Source organism: Gouania willdenowi, chromosome 16, assembly GCF_900634775.1.
Source record: "Gouania willdenowi chromosome 16, fGouWil2.1, whole genome shotgun sequence".
Lineage (NCBI taxonomy): Eukaryota > Metazoa > Chordata > Actinopteri > Blenniiformes > Gobiesocidae > Gouania > Gouania willdenowi.
This window is the reverse complement of record NC_041059.1, coordinates 14,946,119-14,957,380: the sequence shown is the minus strand read 5'-3', so window position 1 is coordinate 14,957,380 and position 11,262 is coordinate 14,946,119. Positions and strand designations below refer to the sequence as shown.

Below are 11,262 nucleotides of genomic sequence, written 5' to 3'. Positions count from 1 at the left end.
TGTTCGTTCACTGTTCTGGCTCGATACAGAAATAGTTTATACTCATGCACAACAAAATCTTTGAGATTATGTGTTTCTTAGTTATGAAGAAAAATACACACGTGCACAAAAACATGTTAAGCTGCTGTCATTGGTTGAAAAACCTACTATTCACTGAAGAGGTTTGTCATATCCACTCAGACTTTGACCCATGAGTGTCTAGTGTTTCCTGTCAGATTGTTCACTCGCAGCAGCTCCTGATAAGGAACTATGTGCACAATTAAAGGCCAACGGATTGAACCAACAATCTTTTTCACACACATGCAAGTGGACTGACTTAAGTTCACAGATCTTCAGAAAGTTCTACCTCTACCTTTCATCTGATAAGTGAAAGGATGGATGGTTGTTGTTGTTAGTTTAGTCATTTATTGGTTTAAGTGCTGTACACAAAGCAGCTCATTTCTTGTACTTATACTTTTTTGAGTATATTTCTAAATGAGTAATTTTGCCTGTACTTAAGTATGTTTGAAAAGACAAAGTAAATGATTGCATTTCTAAATTCAACCATTAATTTTTTAACGGACATTGTGAAACTGCAAAAAATGAAATGACCAGACAACAATCAAATGCATCACATCATAGCTGACCTGTACCAGACTCTAACAAAGGTCACCGTGGCAACTCCTTGAGTCCCAGTGGTGAACATTCATTATGACACAAATTGCTGACTCATCTTTTATATTTAGCAAATTTGGAAACACCAGCAATCATTTTTTGTAGATGTTCCAATAACAAACAACTAAGAAGGAACTTTAATGTGTCACTTTATTTGATGATGTAGAACACATCCAGGTAACAAAATACAATCAATCAACATCTCAGTACATATAAAACCATAGCAACATTTTAAACGGTGAACCAATAAACAGATGCAGACAGTCACACATCATTGCTGCTTATCTTACTACTTTGGGATCAACAATCAACAAATTTGGCAAGAGTAAGAGCAAAATAATGAAGAAATACAAGCAAAATCAACATTGAAGTTTTTATTAAAAACACAGAAATGAACAAAAAACACTTTTTTCTCTCAGTTTCCATCCACCGGTTTACGACCAAACTGTTCTGCTTCACAGTCACGAAGTGTCCATCAGACTGAAACATTGATCTGTTACTAAGGCTGTGACTATGAGTCATTGAACAGACTGCACCATCGCCTCTCTTGTCCTTTGTAGAGGACGGATGCAAACACAGCATGGACCTTTTGAACAATCCTGGTTCATCCCCACATTAACATACTTTGGTTTCCTTCTGTTCCAAAGATCAAAAGACTTTAAAGAGTCAATGTGTCCTGCTCCTACAGCACAGAGAGATCATTGCTGGACCTGGATTTGAGCCAGAACGCCACGCTGTTATTGTTCTTTGATACCATCTTGTCGAGGAACCGTTTGGCCTTCATCTGAAGGCTCTCACGGCGTGCGTCGCTGTGTACGTGACGACGGCGTTTGCTCTCTTTGGAGTCTCTGCGGAGACGCAGCTGTCGGACAATGCCGTGAAAAGCCTCCCAGACGTTGTGTTGCATGGCGGCCGAGGTCTCGATGAACTTGCAGTCAAACACAGCGGCACAAGCACGGCCCTCTGAAACAGGGAGGAGAGCAGAGGGTCAGAGATGAACTGCAGGAGGTTTGGTTATTGGATTTCTGAGTTGGTTTTTCTTTGTTAGTTGAGATTATACTGGTTTATTCTTAGAGTCTCATCTTCTCTATTTCATTGTTTCATTTTACCAAGAAAGTAGGTCCAAATGTATTAGCATCATTTTTTGGAAACACTTTACTTGAAGTTTTATACATAAGGCTAACATTACACTTTCTTTATCTGTCATTAGCATGAATAAGGTGTCATGAAGGCTGTCATCAAGTGTCGTTCGCTAAATTATGACACCTTTGGAGCTATGTTGGCATTTTTTGGGTTAGGTGGAGGGATCTAGAGGAATTAGGTAGTGTTAGGGTAACGAACGACACTTCATGATAGTCTTCATGACACCTTGTTCTTGCTAATGACAGGTGTCATGTCATAATAATGACAGCGTAATGTCAGCCAATAAGTTCAATAAGTGTCTTTCATTACCCTATCCCTACTTAACCCCACTAGATCCCCCCACCTAACCCCAAAAATGCCAACATAGCTCCAAAGGTGTCATAATATAGCAAAAAAGATGCTAATGACAGATAATAATAATAATAATAATAATAATAATAATAATAATAATAATAATAATAATAATAATAATAATAATGACTTGGATTTATATAGCGCTTTCTTCAAGGAGACTCAAAGCATGTCACAGAAACCATTATTCATTCACACAGTCATAGCAGTGGTGGTAAGCTACAATGTAGCCACAGCTGCCCTGGGGCAGACTGACAGGGGAGTGGCTGCCATTTCGTGCCTACGGCCCCTCTGACCACCACCGACATACATGCACAATTCATACTCACTCATACAAGGCAATGTGGGTAAAGTGCCTTGCCCAAGGACACAACGACAATGACTCAGTTAGAGCAGGATTTGAACCCCCAACCCTTTGGTCTCTGGACAACCCACTCTACCACTGAGCCACGGTCAATGACAGCATAATGTCAGCCTTATGTATAAAACTTTAAATAAAGTATTAGTTTAGTTTATTAAAAGCTAGAGCTGTGTATTTTAATTTAGCATCATATATTAAGATGGCTCAATACATGAGAAACCATCAAATACTTGAATTGTTGGACGTGAACTTGTTTGTGAGAAAAGAGACTCTCCAACAGACAGGAAGTGCATCTTCTCACCATTCATCGACACCTCCCTGCGTCGCACCAGGTCACATTTGTTGCCCACCAGGATGATCGGCGTGTGTTGGGCTGGACAGAACTGTCGTAGGATAATTCTCAGCTCTGAAGCTCGCAGGAACGAGGCTCGGTCAGTGATGGAGTACAGAAGCAGGTAAGCATCACCTGTCTGCATGCAACGCTCCTGGACCCATTCATCGTCCGTCTGGAGGGAGACAGAGAGGTTCAGTGAGTCACTTTGAACAGTTAAACCAGAATCGTGTAAGCTTTCCATCATCTTACCTCAGAATCCCACATGTCCAACAGAGTTACGGTCGCACACTCTCCGTCCACCTCGATTTCCTTTTCACACACGTCGTCTGAAATCAGAGGTGAAATAAACAGTGTTTTTAGTTAGAAATTGTAGCTTTTATTTGTTTTGTGTCGTGGCTGAGGTTAGTGATGCTTTCTCTCATCTAGATGACTTTGGGTTTGAATCCAAACCTTTCAGAGTAAAATCCTCCATGAGATCTTATTGCCTCGTGTTGCCTGTCAGGCTTTAAAGTGACTGTACTAGTGAATTTGTGTGTCACTGTGATTGTGTGTAGTTGTGGTGGTTTGATCGATAGGCCAACCGTACTCTGCTTATGCTGAGATGGATGGAGAAAAAAAAAAAACAGAAACACATTGCTACACTACACAATGACTGCAAACATTTAAGTGACCCTTAAAACACACAGACTAGTAGTAAAATGATGTAACAGTGCTGCTGTTGATCAGCTTAAACAAACTATTTACTTGTTTTTTTTATTGTTAATGTCACACATCAATTAGAAAATGTACTTTAAAGATGTCTGCTGTCAATCAGACAAGAAGTGTCATATTGTGGAACGAACGTGCATGCCATAGTCCGTACACTTTTTGTGTGTTTATAAGTTATTAGTGTGTAGCTGCTTTTCATGATTGTGACATGTAGTCTTGACAATGTGCAACACCCAAAGGTCGTTAGGAAAAACCATTGAATTGTGTATACATCCACTTGTTCCCAGTTAAATGACTGACTTGCACACACACTGTCCAGGTAAAACATTGACAGCGTCAATGTAAGCAAACTGTCCGTTAGTATGAAACTGTATATGATGGATCAGCGTAGATCATTTCTGCTGTGAACTGTTCTAATCTGAAAAATGATGATAAAAAAAAAAACAAAAAAAAACAAAACACTGATATTCTTTAATGAAATGCAAGACTGGATCACAGAATCTTCTTTTGGATGTCTTAAAAACAAAGTGTTTCAAAGATGAAGTTTGTATTAGTAATATGAACATCAACCATTAATAAACCTTTTCTGTGGTCGTCCCTTTATCATTCTCCAACTCCTTTTGCATCATCCTTTGTTTAATACTACTCACTGTCACTTTTCGCTCACAGATTATTTCAGTGTCATTTCTCCGATGTCATCTCTAAATGCTCCGCCATGGTTTTCCCACTTTTCTAATCCTGTCCATCATTTCTACAAAAATAATAGACAGAGCCGTTGTCTCCAAACCATACATCATGGCAGGTTTTACAATCTTATCCATTTTTCTTTTTCAGTTTTCTGTCCCATATGTCACACGTTAGCGGCTAATAGAGCTGGGTATCATGGCCAATTTCCTAAATCGATTAAATTTTGATAAATAAGGTTTTGAATCGATTAATCACTATTCCATTTCGATTCGGTATCTATTGATTGATTTATCTTTCAAAATTTACGAGCCTACTGAGGTTGGAATTTTAAAAAAAAATTGATTTCAGCACCTATGAATCAATTTTGGAACATTTCCATTATTTGTTTATTTTTTAGTACTCAGGTTTAGTGGCTAATGTGTGACATATGGGACAGAAAACTGAGAATTTGTTTTTAAACATGCGTAACAAATACAGAGCAGCCAGGTCAGACATTTTTATACTGTAATTTTATTTGAACTAGATTTATATTTGAGAAAGTTCAAGTATAGAATACAATTGTTTATGGTTGTGTGTTGTCTTTTAAGTTGAAAAAAAAAAGAATTGTTTCAAAAATTTTAAAATTCATTTTTAATCTAATTATTTTTAACACATTCCAGTCGACCCCACATGGGGTCACGACCCCAAAGTTGAAAAACCCTGGATTAGTCCTCTCTTATCTATATATTATACTACTGTCTGCTGGTTTGTATGGTTGATGGTGTTTAAAGTCATATAACTTTATTTTTCTGCCTCTTATTGTGACATTTCAGTGAGTAAATGTTATAACAAAACTTGACCAGTGTGATGGTCCAGTCCAGTCTAACCTGTAGACAGGTCGCAGTCCTCACTGTCCATGCTGTCCTCCGCTCCTGCGAAGATGCTGGCGAACGCGGTCTTACCGACCCCTGCGGCCCCCAGCAGCACCACCCGGTACGGACCCCCGGGCTCCCCGGCAGAGTCGAAGGAGGCGAAGGAGTCCGAGGAGGACCAGCTCCCGCGGCTCCGGTTCGACTCCCCGGCAGAACTGGTGCAAGACTTGGACCGGGAGATGCAGGAGGGGACCCGGGCCAGCAGCCCGGCTGGTAACAGGTTGGAGCCCGGCTCGCAGATGCTCCAGCGGTGGAGCTCGGTCTGCAGGCGGAGGCTGTGCCGCTGGACGCTGGACATCATGATGAGAGGAGGGGAGCTGGTTCTGATGTAGTCCTGGGGGAAAAAAAACACCTCACAGGAGCACGTCCTGGACGTCCTGTTGGATCCCAGAGATCACTTGAGTCCACGGGTGTTTCTAATAAGATCAATTACAACTTATTTTACATCCATGTGCAGATACTGCACGAGCTCCTCCAAACAAGACCGTAGTGCTCTGATGGTTGGAAGGGGGTTCCCTGCGATTTATATAGAGCCTATAACACACACACACACACACACACACACACACGCACACGCACACGCACACGCGCACACACACACGCACACACACATGATGGAGGAGAGTAAACAATGAAGAGGATGGAGGGAGGATGATGCTACAATAGATCTGTTCTGATTCGTGCTCATATCGGACTGATAATGTTGTCATTGTGCAGCAAGGAATGTGTTTACACGTTGTCTTAATGTGTAAGTTTAGATGAAATAGTGATCAGATCAATACTCAGATGTGTTTTCAGATATTAGATCATTGAAAAGATGGCAATCGTTTGTGTTTACAAATTGAAAATTGTGCTAAAAGTTTCGTCTTGGTTTCTGTTCACAGATTATTTTTTATTATTATCATTATTTATATATTATTTGATAGGAACAATGCACATTAAAGCTAATGTAGGTGATTTCCTCCAGATACACTTTTGTTTTTGGTTGAAATTGTCTTCATGTCCTGACAGAAATTAAGATTGAAAAAGGAACAAAGAAAATCCATCAACTGTAGCAGCTGTAAATCTGTAAAAACTTCGACCAATGAAAGAAAAAAAAAACAACCGTTTTTTAACCAATCACGTCTCCCTGCTCGTTCTCGACTCCTCGCATGCACGAGCTCTCACTGAAAGCGCGTCACCGCTGACAGACTTAAAACAGAGTTTTTGGTCATGTTGTTTTTTTTTTTAACATATATAATGGTAAAGTTTATTGTTTACTTACTGCTGTCTACACAATGCAAGCGATGAGCTGAGCTCCTCTTCTGCAGCAGCTGTGCGCATGCACGTGAGTGAGACGGAGCACAGAGGGGAGGGGCGAGGGGGGTAAAGGCGGAGCTATCAGGGAGGCATTTAAAATCAAGCTTTTGAAAATCACCTACCTTTAATGAACCTCTGTATTGAAACAACAAAAACAGAGGTAAACATGCCAGATTATAGCCACAGGGCTAATTTACATCCTTAAACCTTAGGCAAATGACCAAAATACAGCAAATACAACAAACAATGTAACAGAAATGAATAAGAGTCACTAAATGGTCACTAGACTGGTTTGCTTTAAGCCACACTTTGAGTTTATTTTTAAATATAGGAAATGTGGAACATTCCCTAACAGTGAACGTTAGCAAATATTATTATTTTTTAAAGAAGAAGAAGAAGCTCCTTTATATGTCCGCTTCTTTGAAGGCAGATATTATAAATCTGTGTGTTTTGTAACATCATCAGGTAGAATAATTTGTGTGTCGTCTAGTCAATGACTGATTTCAACGTATCAATATGTTAGTGATATATTTTACTGTACATTTATAAAAGGCTGCCTAACAAATGCCTACAGTGAATCTGATCATTTGAGCTTTTAGTAATAAATGGAAACAAGTGTTTAAACACAGAAAAAACTATATTGATGATATTTTCACGTTTAAAATTCATTACTTGTAAGTGAATTGGCCAGATCCTGCTTTAGCGATGAAGTGAGAAGCTCAGAGTAGAGCTGCTGCTCCTCAATTGAGGGTAAACAATTTAGGTCTTCAATAATTGTCCTGACACATTTGTATCTTTTCCCCTTTTTAAATCATGTTATTTATATAAATCTAATTATGGAACGGTAAAAACTTGCAATATTTGTTTTGAAAAACATAAAAAAACCATCTTCCTGAGCCACAAGCTGACACAGGTTTACATAAGGGCTACTGCAGGCTAAGGTTGTGTACAGAACAGACTCATCCACTGTGAGTAATGGGGTGTAATAAAAGGCCTTCTTATTTAAAAGCCCAGAGGAAGAAGTGAAAGTGCTGTAAAAGAAAGAAAGTGACAAATGGATTGGACATTTGGAAGTATCTGCTGTTCTTTTCACATAATGTATGACACAGAGCCCCTCTGATTCAAAGGGAAAGTCATCAGCTCATAAGATGTACTTTATGTGTTCCATCTTTGATTTATTTTTCTTAGTTATTGAAATATGCCACCGGCTGATGTTTTAACATTTAATCTTTAATATATAATTTTTCCCATGACATGTTTCCTGGGTGTTTACAACTTTTTAAGATGAAAGGACCGGATATACAGTAGATGTGTGTGTCACAGTGTCATAGGTTGCATAATGGGGAAATAGATAAAAAAAGACCAAGGAACTGCTTTGGGCAATGCTCTTTTCAGTATTTATGTCCCTCCATCAGTGCGACACACACACTTTGGTACGTCCATACCAAAGCTTTGTGCTGACCATTAAGACTCTTATGGATACAGATTTACTTTATGGCTGTGTGGCCTCTCAAAGGAATCCATGTTTCTATTATTACCGCCGCCAAGGACGTAATATTTTCACCAGCGTTAACATATTTTTTTTTTTTTCCTGTTTGCAGCGTTATGTCAAAAGTACTTCACAGATTTTAATACAAATTTAACCAAAGATAGATCTTAAAAGCCATGGAAGATTCCATTAAATTTGGAAGGGAATCCAGATCAATTTAATGATTCTGGATCAGTTTAAAAAAAAAAAAAAAAATCCTCATCATTGGCAAAATGTCAAAAATTCATGTCTGGGTTCGTAATTGACAGAACTTTATGAAAATTGACTCAGTTACAATGGACTGGTTCCTCCATTAACCCCCAGGTAACTGTCAATATCTGGAAAAGAGCTTAGTTGGTGCTTGGGGAAAGTTTGTGCTCTCCTAGTGCTCTAGTTTAGGCAGAATTAGGATTTATTTAGTTTAAATGAACACATTTTCCTCTAGTTCAGAGACAGCAGAATGCTCAGTAGGGACTGAAGCTTTATTCTTGAAGACCTTTTCCTGTCCAACCTGGCAGACACTAATACCACTTTCAGGCCTTCAACTGCTCCTTTGTAGAAAATTATAAAATTCCAAAATTTTACATTAAAAGACTCATGTAAGAAATGAAAAAACGCTGCTCAGGATTTTCAACGTTGGCATGTTTCAAAGGTGCGATGAAATCGAAAGCTGTATGAGACACAGTGATAACACAGATGAACACAATAACAATCCACGCATCTCTCAGATCTATGGACACAGGTCAGATAGTGGAGCCCAGAGCTCACAGTAAACATGGTGATGCTGCTTTTAGTTGTTATGCTGCAAAGAAGTGGAACAAACTGCCAGCAGAGCTGAAGTCAGCATCTAATGTGAACATTTTTAAATCAAAGTTAAAGGCACTTTTTTTCTCTACTGCGTATGATTGACAGAGGGAGATTTTTGGTCATGTTGTTGATGTCATGATGATTTTACTGATGATTATAATTGATTTTACTGATGATTTTAAATGTTCTTATTGATTTTAAACAATTGAATGTTTTATCATGTAAAGCACATTGAGTTGCCTTGAGTATGAAATGCGCTATACAAATAAATTTGCCTTGCCTTGCCTTATCATTGCTGTAAACCATCAGTAATGAATAAATGTGATGATAAGAGGCTTAGCCCATGTGCCGCAGGCAGCAGAATATTATTAATGGACCGAAACACATTAGTTAGGTTTTGTCAATGACTCGTCCAACAGATGTGCAGAAGCGTCCAGAGAAACGGGGCATCACATGACGTCAGGACTCGTTCAGATTGTGTGTTTGAGAAAGGAAGGTAGAGGTTTTACAGTCACTGTGGGAAGATGTTTTTTAGTTACAGACGAAAGCTCAACGTGAATCACATTCAGGCTTCATTAACTGATGAAAGCGTCCACGTTTAGAGCAGATTTAATCTGGTTGCATTTTTTAAAAGGACTTTAACAGAGACAATAGAGGCACAAATGTGTAGCAATCCTGTAATCAACATCTGTTTTAATAGTTTACATTTTCTCATTTAAAACACACACTGCTCAAAAAGAAATAAATTAAAACAATCACTTGAGGTTTTATACATAAGGCTGACATTACGCTGTCATTATTATAACATGACACCTGTCATTAGCATGAATAAGGTGTCATGAAGGCTGTCATTATGTGTTGTTTGTTACCCTAACCTATCCTTCTAGATATCTCCACCTAACCCAAAAAATGCCAACATAGCTCCAAAGGTGTCATAATTTAGCAAAAAGTGTCATGATTTAGCGAACGACACTTAATGACAGCCTTAATGACACCCTATTCATGCTAATGACAGCGTAATGTCAGCCTTATGTATAAAACTTCAAATAAAGTGTTACCAAAAACCTAATCAAGATCTAAATTAATAGAATATTCTGGTTGAAAATCTTTCTTTGTTCCATAATGGATTGCGTTGAAAACAAAAATAATAAAATAAACATCAATGTAAATAAAGATGATTATCCTATGTAGGTCTGAATTCAGAAAAGTGGAAAAATGTGATCACAGGCCGATCCAACGTCTGTTAAAATTCCTCAAGACAAGCCTACATGTGAGACTCAGTATAGTGTGTGTGTGGCCTCCACGTGCCTGTATGCTCTCCCTACAACACCTGGACAAGCTCCTGATCAGACGACTGATGATCTCCTGTGGAATCTCTCCACCCCCAGCCCTGGATCAAAACATCAGCCCCTCCTGGACAGTCTGTAGTGCAACATAGTGCTAGTGGATAGAACAAGACGTAATGTCCCAGATGTGCTCGATTGGATTCAGGTTCATGGAACGAGTAGGCCAGTCTATAGCATTAATGACTTCATTAGGAACTGCTGACACACTCCAGCCACATGAGGCCTAGCATCATGCATCAGAAGAAACCCAGCATATGGTCTGAGTATCTCATCCTGGGACCTAAAAGCAGTCAGGGTATGTTTACCATCACATGTTGTCGGCTCCATTTGCACAACAACAGGTGAAATTAATTCTCAATCCATGTTGGTTCCTAACTGGACAAGGGATTTTCCAGAAATGTGATTGGCTGGAAGTTACATTGTGTTGTTAAAGTATTCCCTTTTTAAAAAATGTACTTTGTTTGCAAATTCATTTTTAATCTCAGTGAGTATTTTAATAAAATATCTATTTATCAAAAGATTCACATCAAATACAAGCAGATAAATAGATGGTTGAGTGGTCTAAGGTGCCTGACTCAAGGATTCTTCCTTCTGCTGCCGTGGGTTCGAATTCAACTTTTGACATACATATTTTTTTTTCATTTTAACATACGCATTTAGCACGGCAAATTCCACATTTAGAAAACACATATGCGACAAAAATAAACATTTTAGGGTATTTCTTGGGTTAGGGCTAAAATAAAAGGATTAGTGGGGTAGTTAAAAATAAATATGAGCTAAGATAAAACTGACGGAACTTTAGGTCACGTGGTGCACTTATCACGTGACCTAAACTGGCCAATGAGGGGCACTGCGTATGGATAGACTGCCAGTCTATTGACACGTATTACGTATTGATAGCCACAAAGTCTCTGAAGGATTTACTTAACATTCAGATTTATTTTTTTTGTTTAATTAGTTTCCGAGCAGTTCCTGTTGTAATGTTGTAATCAATCAAGAGATAAACATTTGGGGCTTTAGTTTTTAATACTTGATGTTTACACGTAAATGCTCCATCACATTTGAAACATTTACACCACTGAGTAATTTGTGCACAGCATTGCATTCAAATGTTTAAACCTAACATATAATTT

The 11,262-nt window shown here is 38.6% G+C and overlaps 1 protein-coding gene across 1 annotated transcript; it reads right to left on the bottom strand.

Annotated features, from left to right (window-relative positions):
- Positions 1-900: 900 nt before the first annotated feature.
- gem (GTP binding protein overexpressed in skeletal muscle) lies at positions 901-5,633 on the bottom strand. Its single transcript, XM_028471063.1, has 4 exons — positions 5,105-5,633; positions 3,093-3,169; positions 2,811-3,015; positions 901-1,617 (listed from the first exon to the last, which is right to left on the bottom strand). The coding sequence occupies exons 1-4, from the start codon at positions 5,448-5,450 to the stop codon at positions 1,337-1,339; spliced, it is 909 nt and encodes a 302-aa protein (XP_028326864.1). The 5' UTR covers positions 5,451-5,633; the 3' UTR covers positions 901-1,336.
- Positions 5,634-11,262: the final 5,629 nt, after the last annotated feature.

Excerpts from the sequence above, each read along its gene's own strand:
- gem (XM_028471063.1), bottom strand. The coding sequence starts at position 5,450 with ATGATGTCCAGCGTCCAGCGGCACAGCCTCCGCCTGCAGACCGAGCTC. Across the intron at positions 3,170-5,104 it reads GGACTGCGACCTGTCTACAG|ACGACGTGTGTGAAAAGGAA; the intron begins GTTAGACTGGAC and ends CTCTGATTTCAG. Across the intron at positions 3,016-3,092 it reads TGGACATGTGGGATTCTGAG|ACGGACGATGAATGGGTCCA; the intron begins GTAAGATGATGG and ends GTCTCCCTCCAG.